The sequence below is a fragment of the Theropithecus gelada genome, chromosome 7b (assembly GCF_003255815.1).
Source record: "Theropithecus gelada isolate Dixy chromosome 7b, Tgel_1.0, whole genome shotgun sequence".
Lineage (NCBI taxonomy): Eukaryota > Metazoa > Chordata > Mammalia > Primates > Cercopithecidae > Theropithecus > Theropithecus gelada.
Window position 1 is genome coordinate 2,234,770 of NC_037675.1, and position 21,149 is coordinate 2,255,918.

General features: G+C 39.7%; 1 protein-coding gene across 2 annotated transcripts in view; it reads left to right on the top strand.

Annotated features, from left to right (window-relative positions):
• BTBD1 (BTB domain containing 1) overlaps positions 1-17,071 on the top strand; it is a 60,708-nt gene extending 43,637 nt beyond the window's left edge. Inside the window, exons 5-8 of one of the 2 annotated variants that reach the window (XM_025391393.1) lie at positions 1,899-2,091; positions 11,252-11,339; positions 14,675-14,821; positions 15,298-17,071. In XM_025391393.1, the coding sequence (XP_025247178.1) occupies positions 1,899-2,091; positions 11,252-11,339; positions 14,675-14,821; positions 15,298-15,456 (587 nt within the window). In that variant the 3' untranslated portion in view covers positions 15,457-17,071. The remainder of the gene's footprint in view (positions 1-1,898; positions 2,092-11,251; positions 11,340-14,674; positions 14,822-15,297) is intronic. The other variant, XM_025391395.1, reaches the window with a different exon arrangement.
• Positions 17,072-21,149: the final 4,078 nt, after the last annotated feature.

Here is a 21,149-nt window from a genome sequence, read left to right on the forward strand (position 1 = left end):
TTTTTTTTTTTTTTTTTTTTTTTTTTTTTTTTTTTTTTTTTTTTTTTTTTTTTTGGAGACAGAGTAAGACTCTGTCACCACCCAGCCTAGAGTGCAGTGGCACAATTTCATCTCAGTGCAACCTCCACCTGCCAGGTTCAAGTGATTCTCCTGCCTCAGCCTCCCGAGTAGCTAGGATTACAGGCACCCACCACCATGCTCGGCTAAATTTTGTATTGTTAGTAGAGACGGGGTTTCACCATGTTGGGGAATGGTACTCAACATGTAGGCTTTTATCGCTCACCTGCCTTCCACCATTTCCCCCAGATCCTCAAAGTTCATTATATCATTCTTAGGCCTTTGCCTCCTCATAGCGTCTTAGCTCCCACTTATAAGTAAGACCATATGATATTTGGTTTTCCATTCCTGAGTTACTTCACTTAGAATAATGGCCTCCAAGTTCATCCAAGTTGCTGCAAAGGCCTTTGTTTCGTTCTGTTTTATGACTGAGTAGTATTCTGTGGTGTATATATACCACATTTTCTTCATCCAGTCATTGGTTGATGGGCATTTAGCTTGGCTCCGTATTTTTGCAGTTGCCAGTAGTGCTGCTATAAACATGTATGTGCAAGAATCTTTTTCATGTAATGACTTACTTTCCTTTGGGTAGATATCCGGTAGTGGAACTGCTGGATCAAATGGTAGTTCTAATTTTAGTTCTTTTTTTTTGAGACAGAGTCTTGCTCTGTTGCCCAGGCTGGAGTACAGTGGTGCGATCGTAGCTCACTGCAACTTCCGCCTCCAGGTTCAAGCGATTCTCCTGCCTCAGCCTCCCGAGTAGCTGGGACTACAGGCGCCCATCACTGCACCCAGCTAATTTTTGTATTTTTTTTTAGAGATGGGGTTTCACCATGTTGGTCAGGCTGGTTTCAAACTCCTGACCTCGTGATCTGCCCACCTCAGCCTCCTAAAGTGCTGGGATTACACGCATGACCCACCATGCCTGGCCCTTTTTAGTTCTTTAAGGAATCTCCATACTGTTTTCCTTAGTGATTGTACTAGTTTACATTACCACCAGCAGTGTAAAAGAGTTACCTTTTCACCACATCCACGCCAGCATCTTTTTTTTTTTTTTTTTTTCTAATTATGGCCATTCTTGCAGGAGTAAGGTGGTACCTTATTGCGGTTTTAATTTGCCTTTCCACGATAATTAGTGATGAGCATGAGCATTTTTTCATATGTTTGTTGGCCACTTGTATATGTTCTTTTGAGAATTGTCTCTTCCTGTCCTTTGCATACTTTGTCCTGGGATTATTTGGGTTTTTTTTCTTGCTGATTTGTTTGAGTTGTAGATTCTGGATATTAGTCCTTTGTTGGATGCATAGTTTGCAAATATTTTCTCCCACTCTGTGGGTCGTGTGTTTGCTCTGCTGATTATTTCTTCTGCTGTGCAAAAGCTTTTTAGTTTAATTAGGTTCCGTTCATTTATTTTTGTTTTTGTTGCATTTGCTTTTGGGTTCTTAGTCATGAATTATTTACCTAAGCCAATGTCTTGAAGAGTTTTCTAGATGCTGTCTTCTAGAATTTTTATGGTTTCTTAGATTTAAGTCTTTGATTCATCTCGAGTTGATTTTTATATAAGGTGAGAAAGGAGGATTCCTGGCATCCATAAGGAACAGCATTTATTCCTGAATCTAAATTTTGACTAATTAATGCTTTTAACATTTTAATTAATGTGTTTAACCTCAAATGGATTTATCGAAACTTTAAAATATATGCAAAGATTATATATGCTAAGATTTTTTTTCCCTATTTTTATGTTACATCCTCTAGATTTGAATTTACTTTAAGTGGAGTATTCCAAAGTTAGGAATTGAGATCAAATTGCTTTTTTTAGGTTTATGTTTTTATTTCCACAGGTCCTGCTCAATCTGGAATTTTGTCAGATCGTGAAGTGGTAAACCTCTTTCTTCATTTTACTGTCAACCCTAAACCCCGAGTTGAATACATTGACCGACCAAGGTGCTGCCTCAGAGGAAAGGAATGCTGCATCAATAGATTCCAGCAAGTAGAAAGCCGCTGGGGTTACAGTGGGACGAGTGATCGAATCAGGTATATGTTATATTGGGGATACGGGGGTAGAGCGGGGGTAGCGGTTACCATTTGGCCTTTTTTATATATTATGGGAGATAATTAACCAACATTTCATTTTATACTTTGTTTAATACACTTTTAAGTTAAGTTAATACAGGAGTCAAGAAGTCACTGAGGCATCCCGCCCTCCTCACTGATTTGTGAGTGAGGGTGACTTCTTAAGAAAAAAACAGAGTAAGAAAGGATTGGGTTGGACCTTCTGTTATGTGGTTTTTTTTTCACTTGAGATGGAGTCGCTCTGTCACTCAGGCTGGAGTGCAGTGGCGCGATCTCTCTCACTGTAACCTCCACCTCCTGGGTTCAAGCGATCCTCCCACCTCAGCCTCCCGTTACTCAGCAAACCTGTAAGGCATGCACCACCATGCCCATCTAATATTTTTGTATTTTTAGTAGAGACGGGGTTTCACCATGTTGTCCAGGCTGGTCTTGACCTACTGACCTAAAGTGATTCACCTGCCTCAGCCTTCCAAAGTGCTGGGATTACAGGGGTGAGCCACCACACCTGGCTGTTATGTGATTTTTGTTTGGATCACCACTGCCCAGTGAGCTGAGCTCTAGACCTTAATTGATCAAACATTATTTTTACAGGCTTAGGGCTACAATTAATAAATGCAACCTTACTATGTTTAGTGTGAGTTTTTTCTTTGCATGGATGTTGCAGGGAAAATATCTCAGTATACATTTATAAAAACTTTGAGAAAAAACTCAAGAATCTTGAAAAATGCATGCATATAATCCTGTTGAAGAAATTGTCTTTGCTGTATTGTGTTTCTTTAGGTCAAGTGTCAAAATAGAATCAGTGCCAGTCTTCACAAAACATGACTTTTGGATTTTCATTTGTTGAATAGCACTTCAGTATAAAACTAGAAATTAACAAGTTGGTTAAAAAAGAGAAATCTGGTTGGATGGGGGACTATTATAAATCTCGAGTTAACATGGAAATTAAAAATGTACTTTGTAGGCTGTTTAATAATAATTCACAATAACTATATGTAAAAAATTATGGGATGAGGCCAAAGATGCACACAAATAAAAAATAATAATTAACTACTTATAGTAAATAGAGTAGAAATAAATGATTTAAGCATTCAGCCCAAGTAGCTAGAAAACAAATAGCAAAATAACTGTAAGAAAAGAGAAAGTAAATAGATAAATGCAGAAATTAATGAATTAGAAATAGTAGAATTGATAAATCCATAAGCTGGTTCCTTTAAAAGACTAATAAAATAAACCTCTGGCGAAGGTAATAAACATTCACATTTAGAAGTAAAAACGGGAATATTATTATATGCTGACATTTTTATTTTAATTCTGGGTTTATTCTGTGCTAATAAATTGAACATGTTGATGGAATGGATCATTTTATAGGCAAATATAAATTATCAAAATTGACTGAAGAAGAAAGCCTGAATAGACCAATTACCATGGAAGGAATTAAAAGTTATCAAAGAACTGTCCCTTCACAAGGTGGTTTTTACAGGTGAGTTTTGTCAAATCCTCAAGGAACAGTTAGTTTCCTTGAGCATTAAAAGAATAAAATACTACTTGGTTAATTATTGAAGGAAGCGTAACCCTTATATAGGAATCAGGCAAGACAAAAAAAAATCTAGATCAATCTCAATATAAAGAAGAAAGTTTGTGTAAAACATTAGGATATTGAATCTGTACCTTAGGAGAATAACACTGTATGACCCAAACAGAATTTATTTGGAGATTGAAAGAATGGCTCAGTGTTAGGAAATGTATTAGTACAATTCTCACAACAGATCAAAGAAGAAAAACAATTTGATTTCAGTCGATGTCAGAAAGGTTTTTGATAAAATTTCACCTTCATTCCAGATATAATTCTTACTAGATTAGGCCTAGAAGAGTACTTGTTTGCCATGATAAACTATTGAAACCTCAAGATAGAGATGCCTACTATCCTTGCTGTTTTCAGCAGTGTTACTATAATTCTGATTGATTATTTGCTAATGGCATTATATACATTAGTAGTTCACAACCCTATCAAACCCAGTTCTCTCTTTTTTTAATAAATATTTTGTAATTCCCACTTTACTAACCTGAAATAAAATTCATAGATAATATGCTTTATGCATTTTGTAATTGATGAGTGATCTAGTTATCATATAAAGGGGAAATAAATGTAACTTATAGTAAAATATGTAGTTCAATACATAGACTTTGGGTAGGACAACACTAGAAGGCAAACTGAAGTAGTCAGTTGCTGTACATATATGTATCACCATGATGAGACAGTTTCAGCTGCACAGTACCCGTGTGTTATGTCTTAAATACCATGAGCAGCATTGCTGCCACTTATGTTTTCTTTAAAGGTTCCAAGTAAAAGAGTATATATAGTTGATCCTACTCATGGTGTCTATTTCTGAACTTGCCTGCTGGCTGAAATTTATCTGTAACCTGTAAAGTCAATACTCGGGGCTCTTTCTTAGTTATTTTCAGCAAAGGCTTTAGTTGCCAGACCAGCATGTTTCCAGCTGTGGCTGAACAAGGCAAGGCTCTACTTTCCTGTTTCAGCTCTCCTACAGAGGTGGAGACGGGGAGGGACAGTGCAGTGGAGTGTAGGAAACTCTGGCTCTTGGGCAGGTTGAATGGGGCTTGAATCCCAGCTCTGGCACCTCTTAGTGGGGCAGCCTCAGACAAGTCACTTAACACTTCCAAATTCTGTTTTCTCTTTTGTGGAATAAAGAAAATAGAATATACTAGGACGAGGTGTTTATTGGTTTGTTTTGAGATGGAGTTTCGCTCTTGTTGTCCACGCTGAAGCGATCTCAGCTCACTGCACCTCCAGGTTCAAGTGATTCTCCTGCCTCAGGCTCCCAAGTAGCTGGGATTAACAGGCATGTGCCACCACACATGGCTACTTTTGTATTTTTAGTAGAGATGGGGTTTCACCATGTTGGCCAGGCTTGTCTCGAACTCCTGACCTTAGGTGATTCACCAGCATCAGCCTCCCAAAGTGCTGGGGTTACAGGTATGAGCCACCTCGCCTGGCTGGATGAGTTGTTTTTAGGATTTAAGATTATAATCTGTGTGAGGTGTGTATATATGTGTATATGTATAGACACACACACACACACACACACGCACGCACGCATATTTCCCCTAGGAGCAGTGGTTTAGTATTTGCTAATTCTGTATATTAAGAAATATAACTTATGCAGATAATGAGAATTTACTGTATATTGCTTGTTTATATGGTAGTCGCCTCTTGTAAAAGTCTGAATATTAAAATTGCACTAAAAGACTGGGCACGGTGGCTCAAGCCTGTAATCCCAGCACTTTGGGAGGCCAAGGCAGGTAGATCACCTGAGGTTGGGAGTTCGAGACCAGCCTGACCAACATGGAGAAACCCCGTCTCTACTAAAAATACAAAATTAGCCAGGCGTGGTGGCGCATGCCTGTAATCCCAGCTACTCGGGAGGCTGAGGCAGGAGAATCGCTTGAACCTGGGTGGTGGAGGTTGCGGTGAGCCAAGATTGCGGCATTGCACTCCAGCCTGGGCAACAAGGGCGAAACTCCGTCTCAAAAAAAAAAAAAATGCACTAAAAAATCTGGTTTATAAACAAAATGGAATGAGGTTCAAGGCTTGTAGTTATAAACAGATTTTTTACCTACATGAATTCTGGCAAGACACCTAAAAGTTGATTGAGTTACGGGAGACTGTTCTATGCATTTCAGGATATCTAGTTTCCCTGGCTCCTGCCAGTAGTGCCCCTAAACCTTTGTGAAATCGAGTATGCCTTCTTGAGGGTGGAACTGCTCTTGAGAACAACTGGTCCACCTAGATAACCTTAGTGTCAAGCCAAAAAACTACTAGAACCAATAAAAGAGAATAGTGGCCACTTATAAAAAGCATATTTAAAAACCATTGGTGTTCCTGTATGTCATCAAAATTCAGTTACAGAGATGAGTAATGGTGACAGTTATACAATGATATGAATGTATTTAGTGCCATTGAGCTGTACACTTAAAAATGGTTAAAATGGTACATATTTTACCACAAAAAATTATAATATAAAACAATTTGGTTACAATTGAGTAAATATCAGTAAATAATATTTTGAGTGTGTTACTATTATAGTATGTTACTGTATTACAGTAATTTTATATATCACTATATATATAGAATATTACTATAGTATTGTGAATAATCCCATTCATAACAGTAACATAATATTAAACAGTAGGATTAAACCCAGTAAGAAATATAAAGTACATTAGCTTTATGAAGAACTGGAAAAGTTTGAGTAGAATCATACTTTAATAAGGACAGTGTCTTCCAAGTTAACCTGTGTATGTTAGAGAATTTCTTTCAGAAGTCACATACTATTTTAGGTAGTGGAGAGTGGCTTGGCAAAATTCTTTTTTTTTTTTTTTTTCTGTGACGGAGTCTTGTTTTGTTGCCCAGGCTGGAGTGCAATGGTGATGAGATCTGGGCTCACTGCAACCTCCGCCTCCTGAGTTCAAATTATTCTCCCTGCCTCACCCTCCCGAGTAGCTGGGATTATAGGCGCCTGCCACCATGCCTGTCTAATTTTTGTATTTTTAATAAAGACAAGGTTTCACCATGTTGGTCAGGCTGGTCATGAACTCCTGATCTCAGGTGATCTGCCTGCCCCAGCCTCTCCAAGTACTGGGATTACAGGTGTGAGCAACTGCACCCGGCTGGCAAAATTCTTAGCAGTTAATTTGGAAGAGTACATGTTTCTCTTTTAATAAGAGTAATACAGATGACAAGACAAAGTATTGTAAAGCTATAGGAAATTAGTGTTGTATGGAGCAGAGTATAGATGTCAGAAACTAACCTAACATAAACGAACATTTAGAAAATGATATGGCCAGGTGTACTGGCTCACCCCTGTAATCCCAGCACTTTGGGAGGCTGAAGTGGGCGGCTCACTTGGGCCCAGGAGTTTGAGAGCAGCCTGCGCAACATGGTGAAACTCCATCTCTACAAAAAAAATTTAAAAATTAGGTGTGGTGCATGCACCTGTAATCGCAGCTACTTACGAGGCTGAGGAAGGAGGATCGCTTAAGCCTGGGAGATTGAGGCTGCAGTGAGCTGTGATCTCACCACTGCACTCCAGCCCAGGCAACAGAGCAAGACCCTGTCTCAAAAACAAAAAAGAATATGATAAAGGTGAGAGAAGGATTAATCACTGGGAAAATTAAGTTAGATCCTTACTGATCCCATATACCCGTATTCATGTAAATTAAAATTTTAATATTAAAACTAAAACCATGAAAGTGCTGGAACAGGTAAATGTTTATGTACTATAAGGATGTGGTAGACCTCTCTAAACGTGGCATATATCATAATTTTGAAAACAGATAATTCAAAAATTTTAAGTACAAAATCACCATAAAGTTAAAAGATACATGAAAAATGGGAAACGTATAGTGGATATTACCAACAAAGCATAAATATCATCTATATATAACATGATCTTTTGAATCTACATTAAAAAGACAAACTCATCTGTAGAGAAAAATGAGAAAAGAACATGAGTTCAGTATTTCATTAGACAGAAAATCCAGTGGGCAGTAAGCATATGAGCAAATGTTTTATCTCATTAATAATCAAATAAATAGGCTGGGCGTGGTGACTCACACCTGTAATCGACGCACCTTGGGAGGCTGAGGCGGGAGGATCTGTTGACCTCAGGAGTTCCAGACCAGCCTGGGCAACATGGCGAAACCCCATCTCTACAAAAAAATATAAAAATTAGCTGAGCATGGTAGCGTGTGATTGCTTGAACCTGGGAGGTTGAGGCTGCAATGAGCGGAGATTGTGCCATTGCACTCCAGATTGGGTGACAAAGTGAGATCCTGTGTCAAATAGTAACAATAATAATCAAAATATTAATGGAATTTGTCACTATCAGTTTCTCAAAGGCAAAAGGAAATGAAAAATACTCCTGGTTGATAAGACTGAGAGTAAAATGATCCTTATACCTTATGGGGTATAAAATGTTATCTTTCCAGAAAGCAAGTTGACAATGTTTACCCTAAAGCCTTAAGACTCTGTCTTTTGACTGGGTGTGGTGGCTCACACCTGTAATCAAAACACTTTGGGAGGCCAAGGCAGGAGGATCACTTGAGCTCAGGAGTTCAAGATCAGCCTTGGCAACATAGTGAGATCCTGCCTCTACAAATAATAATTTTTTAAAAGTTAGCTGTATGTAGTGGCATGCACCTGTGGTCCCAGATATTCAGGAGGCTGAGGCAGGAGGGTCGCCTGAGCCCAAGAGGTTGAAGCTGCAGTGAGCCATGATTGCACCACTGCTCTCCAATTTGAGTGACAGAGCAAGACCCTGTGTAAATAAAGAAATAAAAATAAAATTTTTTTAAAGAATGTGCCTTTTATTTTCATCAGCAATTCTACTTCTAGGAATTTATTCCAAGGAAAATAATTAAGGCTTCATAAAATGATTTAGCTATAAGATTGTTCATCATGCCATTATTATATAATAAAAACTGCAAATAACCTAGATTATCCAACAAGGCATTAGTTAAATATAGTGAATTGGTAATTTTTTTTTTATCATTTTACATGAAAAAGAGGTTACAAATATATATATTCTGATATGATTTTTAAAATTATATATATGTTCATAGAAATGTAACTGAAAAATATAAAGGATTAAAAAATGTAAAGGGTTTGCAAGGGCTATCTCTGGATTTATGGATACTTTTAAATTTTCCTCTTATTTAGCTGCATTTTCTGTTTTTTTAAGTGGGATATATTATTGTTTATTATTTATTTGTAATACTTTAAGTTCTAGGGTACATGTGCACAACGTGCAGGTTTGTTACATATGTATACATGGGCCATGTTGGTGTGCTGCACCCATTAACTCGTCATTTACATTAGGCATATCTCCTAATGCTATCCCTCCCCGCTCCCCCTGCCCCACGACAGGGAGAGTGAGTCTCTCTCTGTTGCCCAGGCTGGAGTGCAGTGGTGCGATCTTGGCTCACTGCAGCCCCTGCCTCCAGGTTCAAGCGATTCTCCTGCTTCGGCCTCTTGAGTAGCCGGGACTACGGCACACACCACCACACTCAGTTAATTTTTCTATTTTTAGTAGAGACAGGGTTTCACCATGTTGGCCAGAATGGTCTCCATTCCCTGACCTCATGATCCATCCCCATTAGCCTCCCAAAGTGCTGGGATTACAGGCATGAGCCACTGTGCCTGGCCTATTTTTTTTTTTTTTTTTGAGACAGAGTCTTGCTTTGTCACCCAGGCTGGCACCATCTTGGTTCACTGCAACCTCCGCCTCCCGGGTTCTAAGCAATTCTCCTGCCTTTGCCTCCCGAATAGCTGGGATTACAGGCGTGTGCCACCATGCCTGGCTAATTTTGTATTTTTAGTAGAGACGAGGCTGCACCATGTTGGCCGGGCTGGTCTCGAACTCTTGATCTCAGGTGATCCACCTGCCTCGACCTCCTAAAGTGCTGGGATTACAGGCATGAGGCACTGTGCCTGGCCTGCTTTTTTATAATAGAAATTATAAATAACATATATTAGAGCCAGGAGTGGGTAGCTCATGCGTATAATCCCAGCAACTCAGGACAATGAGTTGGGAGGATCATCTGAGACCAGTTCTAGACCAGCCTGGGCAACTTAATGAGACTCCATCTGTAAAAAAAAAAAAAAGATTTTAACTAGCCAGGAATGGTGGTGTGTGTCTGCAGCCCAGCTACTTGGGAGGCTGAGGTGGAGGGATCACTTGAGCCCAGGAGTTCAAGCCTGTGGTGAGCCATGATTGTACCACTGTACTCCAGCCTCAGCAATAGAGCAAGACTCCATCTCTTTTTAAAAAATTACATGTTTGTAAGTGTTTAAGGTGATCTTACTGTACCAGATGTTTAAAATAGTACTGTTATCTAGCTTATAGGGCTGTTATGATGACTGAAGGAAATAATTCTGTAAAGAACTGAAGTTCAGTGCCTGGCACACTAGGAAGTACTCATGAAGTGGTATTGATGTGCTAGTAGTATTACTAATAATTGAGGTTGTTGCTGAAAATGTTGAGAATTACTCAATGTTATTTTGTACTGTAAGACATTATAATTATGTCAGATTTTACAGGCTTTTAGTTCCTTCTTCTTCTTCTTCTTCTTATTGTTTGAGAAGGAGTCTCGCTGTGTCGCCCAGGATGGAGTGCAGGGTCGCCTGCAACTTCCATCTCCCAGGTTCAAATGATTCTCCTGCCTCAGCCTTTCAAGTAGCTGGGATTACAGGTGCCTGCCACCATGCCTGGCTAATTGTTATATTTTTAGTGGAGACGGAGTTTTGCCATGTTGGCCAGGCTGGTCTCAAACTGCTGAACCTCAGGTGATCCACCTGCCTCAGTCTCCCAAAGTGCCAGGATTGCAGTGTGAGCCACCGCACCGGGCCTCAGTTCCATATGTATTTAATATCAGTTTTTATACATTCACAAAATGGAGTAAGATGGGTCAGTATTTCTTAACTATTATGACCAAACTGGACTTACTAATTATTCTAGTTAGTAAACTGCATTCGAGTCCTGTCCCAGCCTTTTGCCACCAGTATTCTATTAGAGTAGCCTGCTCCCTTCACAGCTCTTGTTACAATTTGTAATTATTTATTTATTCGTTTCTTGTATTATCAGTGTCCTCCATTAGACTGTAAGCACAATGCAGGTAGAAACTGTCTTGTTGACCATTACTTCTGCAGTGCCAGGCCTAGTACCTAAATATGATAGGCCCTTAGTAAGTATTTATTGAATTGATAATTGTTATAGTTTGAGATGCTGGGCTTCAGTCCTAATGGCTGACATGTCTGCGTTCATGAAAAAGATGTACAAATATTTGGACTCATATAGCACTAACATTGTCATTACAACAAAACTGGATATTTAGGTTAAATTCTTTTACAAAACCAATTTTTAGGTTCCTGTTAAGTTCAAATCTACTCTAGAAAGCTTTTTGGTAAGCAAACAGATGACATTTCCAAGGATATCTAATTTGTTTTCCTCCAGGTTACACTTAAAAAAATTTATAACCCTTCAGAATATGAACACATGGGATTAATTATGTTATTTTATTTTTGGCTTCTTTCTCTCAGGTTCACAGTTAATAGAAGGATCTCTATAGTTGGATTTGGCTTATATGGATCTATTCATGGCCCTACAGATTATCAAGTGAATATACAGGTACAGTTTCCTCCTCCACCATATATCATCTTAAAATAAATAGGTAACTTTACAATAAGATATTGTTTTGACAGAATCCAAATTTCAGTATAATTGTCAAAGGAATCAGAAGGCCTCTCAGTAGCATTGTAAGCATAGAGAGTTCTGTTTTAGAATTGATCTAAAAAGTCTGGTTGCAGAAAATTGGGGTCCTTCACAAAAGCATTAGCATATAAGGAGCTCTTCTTTGTCCAGGAATCCCTTCTATTAGTACTTCCTGCTCTGCAGTCTTAAAACACCCTCCTGCCTTTTTCATGGCCCTTTCAACTCTAGGACTGAAACTAAATTTCTTGTAACTGGTATGAGCATCCTGTGACTTCCCGAGGGGCTGAGCAGACCCTGTTTTATTCTTGGTTACTTTTTTTTGAGACGGGGTCTCACTTTGTCGCCCAGGCTGAAGAGCAGTGGTGCGATCACAGCTCACTGTAGCCTCAATCACCCAGGCTCAAGAAATCCTCCCACCTCAGCCTCCCAAGTAGCTAGGACCACAGGCATGTGCCACCTCACCCAACTAATTTTTCTTTGTTTTTTTGTTTGTTTGTCTCGCCGTATTGCCCAGGGTGGTCTTGAACTCCAGGGCTCAAGTGATCTTCCTGCCTTGGCCTCCCAAGGCGTTGGGATTACAGGCATTAGGCCCCTGCTTCATTCTTTAGGCTTTCTCCACCTCAGTTCTTTCAGATAGGGCACTACTCCCCTTTCTGGAGGAAAGTTAAAATACTTGTCTCCTTCCTTTCCTTATTAATAAATAAGGTGTTCTTTACACTTTTGACTGCATACCCCGATTAGTAAAATTAGTAAATTTATTTTTGAAAACACATCTATATTGTATTTTTACTTACAAACTTATATATATGCAATACTGTATGTATATTTTATGTATAAATTGAAACATGAAAAATATGAGAAAGTAGACAAATGTTTCACATTTTTGTTTATCAACAGAAGAACCCACCATCTCTAAAATGTTATTAATATATTATCTTTAATAATAAAAACTTTGGTTAACTTTATGATCAAAATGCATTGTTAGTTTTCAAAATACTGGTTTTATATTTTGTGATACAACAGTTCAAACATCTGGCTTGATGACAGTCAAAAAAGATACCATACTACCTCAGAAAGAAGATACCATCCTCTAAAAGGAAGAATTGCGTTATTGGCTCTGCCAACAGAATCATTCTACTTATTTTCCAATGCTGTACGCTAAGGTTTATTGTGAAATTCAGCTGCTAAATTTACATCATTCATGTCAGTTTGTTGTACTTATAAACCATTTAGAAAGCTATTTTTTTTTTAAACAGAGTCTCTCTATCACCCAGGCTGGAGTGCAATGGCACGATCTCTGCACACTGCAACCTCTGCCTCCCAAGTTCAAGTGATTACTGTGCCTCAGCCTCCCAAGTAGCTGGAATTACAATCACGCGCCACCATACCCAGCTGATTTTTGTAGTTTTAGTAGAGATGGGGTTTCACCATGTTGGCAAGGCTGGTCTCGAACCCCTGACCTCAGGTGTCTGCCCACCTAGGCTTCCCAAAGTGCTGGGATTACAGGTGTGAGCCACTGTGCCCAGCCAAAAAGTTATATTAATATTTTAATAAATTTTAAACTCACTGAAATTATTTGAAAGATTTTTTAATAGGTTAGAAAATTTTGTTTCCATGTTTTTTAAGTACAGAAAGACGTTAGCAAACCTCTGAAGGATATAAAAGATTTTCACAATCACTCCCCATTGTACTTTATATACTTTTTTAACGTATTGTTAAGATCCTATTCAGTAGACCCCATGAACCCACTTAAGCAAGCTGGATAATCGGCAGGTCCAGGAAGGCGCAAGTTCCCCACTGTCAGCCGCTGATTGTGGAACCTCACTCTTACATTATGTATTACAGAAGTCACCAGACTCGGCCTGGTGCGGTGGCTCACACCTGTAATCCCAGCACTTTGGGAGGCCAAGGAGAGTGGATCACGAGGTCAGGAGTTTGAGACCAGCCTGGCCAACATGGTGAAACCCCGTCTCTCCTAAAAATACAAAAAAATTAGCTGGGCATGGTGGTGCATGCCTGTAATCCCAGCTACTTGGGAGGCTCAGACAGGAGAATTGCTTGAACCGGGACCTGGGAGGCAGACATTGCAGTGAGCCAAGATCACGCCACTGCCTTCCAGCCTGGGCTACAGAGTGAGACTCCGTCTTAAAAAAAAAAAAAAAAAAAAAAAAAAAAAAAAAACACCAGACTCCTTGTTTTTAAACTGAGGGAGGGCATCAGGATTATAGGTACATTAAAATGATGAAGTGTACCAGCCATCCCATTACTGGGTATATACCCAAAGCATTATAAATCATGCTGCTATAAAGACACATGCACACATATGTTTATTGTGGCACTATTCACAATAGCAAAGACTTGGAACCAACCGAGATGTCCATCAATGACAGACTGGATTAAGAGGCACATATACACCATGGAATACTATGCAGCATAAAAAATGATGAGTTCATGTCCTTTGTAGGGACATGGATGCAGCTGGAAACGGTCATTCTCAGCAAACTATCGCAAGAAGAGAAAACCAAACACCGCGTGTTCTCACTCATAGGTGGGAATTGAACAATGAGAACACTTGGACACAGGAAGGGGAACATCACACCCCAGGGCCTGTTGTGGGGTGAGGGGGGAGGGATAGCATTAGGAGATATACCTAATGTAAATAACGAGTTAATGGGTGCAGCACACCAACATGGCACATGTATTCATACGTAACAAACCTGCACGTTGTGCATATGTACCCTAGAACATAAAATATAATTTAAGAAAAAAAGATGAAGTATAAATACTATGAGTAAAATAATAGAAACTGTCTGGGCAACAGAACATGATCCCATTGCCACACAAAAAAAATGAAAAATTAGGGCTGGGTGCAGTGGCTCAAGACTGTAATTCCAGCACTTTGGGAGGCTGACGTGGGCAGATCACTTGAGACCAGGAGTTGGAGACCAGACTGGCCAACATGGTGAAACCCTGTCTCTACTAAAAATACAAAAAAATTAGCCAGGTGTGGTGGTGCACACCTGTAATCCCAGCTACTCAGGAGGCTGAGGCATGAAAATTGCTTCAACCTGGGAAGTGGAGGTTTCAGTGAGCTGAGATCCCACCACTGCACTCCAGACCGGGCAACAGAGCGAGAGTCTGTTTAAAACACACACAAACACACACACACAGATGCCTAAGGGCTTCATATTATTCTGTAGTTTGCTTCATTTGGTTTAACTTAAATGTAACTTGTCTCTTAAAAATTACAGATCATTGAATATGAGAAAAAACAAACGCTGGGACAGAATGATACCGGCTTTAGTTGTGATGGGACGGCTAACACGTTCAGGGTCATGTTCAAGGAACCCATAGAGATCCTGCCCAATGTGTGCTACACAGCATGTGCAACACTCAAAGTAAGAATCATGCACGATGTTCCAGATAGTTTCCTCTTGAATGTTGCAGAAAGTGTGTTTTAGAAGCTGGGAGTCACTGACAGCTGAGCCATTTATAAAGAGCAGGGAAAAGAAGCTGGTACCTAAAATATTCCACTGCCTTCTGAAAAGAAGTGCTTCTCCCCACAGCTCTGTTCTAAAGGAAATAGGTCTTCCTAAGAAGTAGCCCTTTGTTTCAGTAAGCAGTTGAATGTTTGGCAGAAAATAAAAGTAAATTTTAAAAAATTTTTTCACTATTCTCTAATAGCTGGGCTCTACATTCAGTATTTTTATTCATTAATTAGTTTTTTGGTAAAAACTTCATTTTTTTCTAAATGATGTCATAAAATTTTATATAGGAGTGATAATGTAATGTAATAGAACATTAATTAAAACACCACATTAAACTGAGTGCTTATTAAATGAAAATTACTAAGGAACCTTTTGTTCTCATTTAGGGTCCAGATTCCCACTATGGCACAAAAGGATTGAAGAAAGTAGTGCATGAGACACCTGCTGCAAGCAAGACTGTTTTTTTCTTTTTTAGTTCCCCAGGCAATAATAATGGCACTTCAATAGAAGATGGACAAATTCCAGAAATCATATTTTATACATAATTTAGCATTATACTACATCTTGGCAAAATAGTACCATACAATCTAGTGTCAAAAACATAAATGGCCACAAAAAAGTAGTTTGAGTGTTATGAATATTTATAATCGTAAGATAAGAAACAGTTTCTTAGAGGAGATAGAAAAATGTTTATTTAAATCTTTGCATGATTTAAAAACAGATTTTCCATTTTCTTACAACTTTAGGAGAAAAGAACTGGGTTTAATGGTTAAAAAAAAAGCACAGCCTTTTCAGCTTCATCTTGTATAATTTGATAGATTGGCTGACTTAGGGTCTTTCAATAGTTTGGAAATTGAAAGATTCTTGTTATATATAGCTAGTTTGGGTTTGTTTTTAACTATTTTGAAGGTTAATTGAGATGGGCAAATAGGCTTAATTAACTGTTTTGAAGGTTGGATGAAAAGAGATGGGTCAGTATTCCTACAGAATTCGTATTAACTAAATTTCAGAAAATTAAGAAGCTGACTTTATATTTGGGGGTTTGAACTATCTAGTTGTTAGCATTTGTAATAATGCTAAAAAAAGGCCTAATAAAATGCCCAAGAAAATTTTCAGTGCATTTACAGAGAAGGATATTTTGTAGTAGTAATGTGTTATGTAGTACAGTTTTAAAGCTATAAATGGAATTTTGTGTAAATTCACAAAAATGTGATATAAACAGGATCTAAGACTGGATTCTCTGTCACTAAACTGCACCACTATACCTGTCTCTCTGTGTGGGGGACACTGCTGATGGTTCCCAAGACTGAGACGATGACGGTGATGACGACTGGGTGAACAGACATCACTTCAACATTGTGAAAATCCTGCACAGCAAGAAACCGAATAAAATACTAACATTTCTAACAACTGCTCTGATATTGTAAAGAGATCCAACAGAATCACTCCTGCTGAAAAATACACTTTCTGCCACCTACACATTTCTATCTAGGAAGTAAAATTTGCTTCATGGTCATGACCCTATTAGTCACTGTTACAGCTGTGTTGGGGATAGGAAGTATATCTGGCAGATTGACATATATACGCTTTTTTATAAAGCAGATTTTTAAAATATAGTAAGATTCATTTTTTCCCTTGAAAGTGATTCTCTTCTAAAAAATGTAAGTGGAGTTTAAGGTATATCAAATCGTTGTGGAAGGTGATTAAAAATCAAAATTCTTTTAAGTATCAATTTAATTTTTTCTAAATAATATATAAAAATTTTTCATCCAAAGCAATATTTCACTTTATATTGTCAAGAAGGTAGGTATATTGGTGGCTGAGGTCTCCTGAAATTGCTAAAGGGAAATTATTCTGTGGTAATGCTCTTATGGATATAAACCTCAGTTAAATGGAATATCTATGGGATGTGTGGTTCTGGTTAACTAAAAATTAACCAGTAAACACTCTGTAGTAACCATTATACAAAATACTTCTGCCTTAAAAAATATGATATGCCAGAGATGAGTAAGTGTTTCTTGACGGTGGAGACCTTTCAAATGACCTTTCTGTTGAACTGAACAATTGAAACTGCATCAGCCATAGAAAGGACAAGAAACAGAACTGTTTACTAACTTTGGGACATCCCCTGGAATTTTTAAAAATAAATATATATATGTAACCCTTTTTTGTCATTTGCTTTTTCTTCTAAAAGTGAATATAAACAGCATTTTGATTTTTTGTTTGTTTTTTGAGATGGAGTCTCGCTCAAGGCTGGAGGGCAGTGGTGTGATCTCAGCTCACTGCATCTTCCACCTCCTGGATTCAAGAAATTCTGCGGCCTCAGCCTCCAGAGTAGCTGGGATTATAGGCGCCTACCACCATGCCCAGCTAACTTTTGTATTTTTAGTAGGGACGGAGCTTCACTATGTTGGCCAGGCTGGTCTCGAACTGACCTCAGCTGCCTTGGCCTCTCAGAGTGCTGGGATTACGGGCCTGGCTATAAACACCATTTTGGAACAGAGGTTCTAGTTAATTGAGTTTAACTTTATGGGAGTAATGCAATACAAAATACAAATACCTCACTGCTGACTTAAAGCAGTTCATAGGAACTGCAGCGATAACTGCCGCTGCCTTTTGTTTCTTGATCACTTCTTGTGGTCTCAGGTTTTTCTCCCCTGTTCTAATCTCAGGAGGTGGAGGATGAATGTGGGAGAATCCAATAAATAATCTTACTGTTAGAGTGTGACTATCTTACAGCTGTTTATTAATAATAACTACCCAAGTGACTACTATGTACTAGGCTCTGCAATAAGTACTTGACTACATTCTTATTTGTTTCTCACAGCATCAGTATGAGGTAAGTACCCATTTCACGGGCAAATTAAAAGGTCAGCTAGGCTGGGCATGGTGGCTCACACCTGTAATCCCAGCACTTTGAGAGGCTGAGACAGAAGGATCACTTGAGGCCACGAGTTCAAGACCAGCCTGGGCAACATAGACCCTGTCTCTGAAAAATAAAATTAGCTGGGTTGTGGTGGCACGTGCCTATAGTTGTAGCTGCTTGGGAGGTTGAGGGGAGGATTGGTTGAGCCCAGGGGTCCAAGATTACAGTGAATTATCATAGCACCACTGCACTCCAGCCTGGGTGATAAAGCAAGACCCTGTCGGGGCAGGAAAAAGAAAGTTTATCAAGTGGTGGGAGGTGGAATTTAAACCCATTTACAGAGTTGAGAAAATATTTTGCAGGGTTCAAAAATAACATGTCACCATTCTCAAACTTTGCAGTGAGACCCAAAAAGATATTTGACTATCTACTATAAAATATACTTTCTGTTTTAAGAAAGTGTGATATTCCAGTATCTACCCAACAAATTGAGATTCCTTGCATTATCAGAGTGTTGACAGTAGTACCTATAGTTTTTGGTTTTTTTTTTAATTTTTTTTTTTTTTGGAGACGGAGTCTCGCTCTGTCGCCCAGGCTGGAGTGCAGTGGCGCAATCTCGGCTCACTGCAAGCTCCGCCTCCGGGGTTTACGCCATTCTCCTGCCTCAGCCTCCTGAGTAGCTGGGACTACAGGTGCCCGCCACCATGCCCGGCTAGTTTTTTGTATTTTTAGTAGAGACGGGGTTTCACCATGTTAGCCAGGATGGTCTCGATCTGCTGACCTCGTGATCCGCCCGCCTTGGCCTCCCAAAGTGCTGGGATTACAGGTGTGAGTCACTGCGCCTGGCCTTTTAAAATTATTTTTAACATGGGAATAAACTTGTAAGACATTAAAGAGAGCAAGGTCTTCAATGGGATATGTTACATGCAATGTGTTTAAAACGTCCCACTTTTTAGTGCTTCTTCAAACTACTTTAGTATTACTTGCTGTTCTAGTCATCCAGATTCAAGACCTGGAATTGTCCCCCAATTAGAAAAAACACATCCTTCACAAGAAGGATGGTACCTTTGCAGTCCCAGCCCCAACAGCCAGCCCCAGAGCTGCACGGTGTATTTATTCACATACACCTAGTTTATATGCTTTTAAAAATCCCTTTTCCTGTTTCTCCATTGCGAGTTTTTAAGTGGAACTCTATTTAAAACACGATAAAGTGAGTCCTGTAGTTATGCAGCTACTGAGGAAGCTGAGGCAGGAGCGTTGCTTGAATCCAAGAGCATGAGACCAGCCTGAGCAACATGGCAAGATCCTGTCTCAATAAAATGTGAACCACCACAAACATTTACAAGGGGTTTCCTGCCATTTGAATCAGTCTCTGTGTTTTCCCTCACCGTTAGGCAGTATGTCTTCCCACTCTGCCTCTCTCTCCCTTCAAGAGGCAGGGATGTGGGCAGGAGCAACAAGTCAGGTGGACATGGGGTGGATGGCTTTTCTCCTCCTTGCTGGTGCGATGAAGTCCTCATACCGCCTACTCCTGACTCACGTATGGGAAAGGCTGAATGGTTCGCTGCAAGGCACCTCTTTGCTCTCTTCACCCATCTAGCCAGATGCCATCATAACTCACCTTCACAGATGTCCCCTTTATTTCCATGACAACTGCCAAATCCCTAATTGAGGCTGACGTGACTTCACCCAAAGCAGATTCTACAAATGACTGCTATATAATGCTGGTTCTGCTTTTGTGCCTCAATTCTTAACTGATTTCAAAGAAGGGAAATACGGTTTTGGTTTAACACCTGGCTCACTTTCTTCTGCTCAAGCCTTTATACTGCATGGCCTCAGTGGCCATGTGGACAACCCAGCCACACCTAGGTTTCCAGTTTCTTCTTTACCTCAAGCAAACTTCACCATTCCTTATCATGGCCACTCCGTATACCCTATCATGATGTGGAACTGCTCTACATCTGAAATAGTAAATTCAGACAGCCCACTCTTTGGTCACAACATTTGGTGTTTCTTCCAGCTCTCACATTCCAGTTACACCCGTTACTGAACCTGAAGACTGCAGCCCCTTGTCCTCTCTGTTCTTTTCTTCTTCCTTCTCTACCCAGTTAGACTCTATTTTTGGTCTCCCTCAACCCCTCTCCACCTTTGGTCTTTAATCACTTTAACAATTTCATCAATAACCTTCAACACACTTATATATACCTAAATCAATCCAGTTGTCTGCCTTACCTTCAACTTCCTGACTGCTTTGGTAGTAGCACTGGGGCCAAAAAAAGAAATTTTAATTAAAAAAACAAAACAAAACAAAAAGAAAACTTCTTAGCTGGTTAATCCAGGCATTTAAAGTAATGTAACTATAGGCCAGGCGCTAGCTCACACCTGTAATCCTAGCACTTTGGGAGGCCAAATAGGGTGGATTGCCTGAGCTCAGGAGTTCAAGACCAGCCTGAGCAAAATGGCGAAACGCCTGTCTCTACTAAAAATACAAAAAATGGGCGTGGTTGCGTGCGCCTATAGTCCCAGCTACTCTGGAGGCTGAGGCAGGGAGAATTGCTTGAACTCAGGAGGCGGAGGTTGCAGTGAGCCGAGATCCTGCCACTGCACTCCAACCTGGGCGACAGGCTTTTCCCATCCCCCTGACTCTTTCTCAAAAATAAATAAAATAAAATAATGTAACTATAAATTGGGATCATGAGGATTTCATGGTCTTCCTTAACTGTCTACTGCTGAGTGAGTTGCAATAGTCAGCCCTTTGCCAGTCTCGAGAGTCCCAATGTAAAGCTGTTCCACTTTGCTCACACCTTCAACACCTTCCCCGCCCTTAGTTAATGAAAGAAATTCCACCTCCCATCACCAAACCTATAAACATAGCTACATGTCCATCTAAGCTTTCCCTTAGGAAGGAGGGAGTGTCTAAGGCCTCCTGTAGTGAAGTCAGTCTCTACTTGAGCTCAGATCCTACCTCTTCAGGAACCGCCCTCTGCTGTAACCTCTCCTCTCCTGGCTCTTTCCTACCAATCTTCAAATATGGTAAAAATAAGTATCTGAATGTCACGTGCCCCTTCAGATACCAATTGCTCCTTCACAGTGAAGTCACTGGATTATTCTCTACAATTATCTCCATTTCCTTCTCTCCACTGAAACTGCTCTAGCCCAGGTCACCAACACTGACCTGATTTCTAAATCTTGTGGCCACTTCTCAGTCGTTACATGTGACATGCTCTCTCTGGAGCGTTCATCACTGTTGATATTCCCTCTTGAAGAGCGTTTCCTTAGTTGCCGTTGCACTGTACTCTTACCTGGTCAATGACTTCTCTACCTGCCCTTGCTGTTCTATCCTGAGCCCTCGTGCTCTTTACACACACTCTC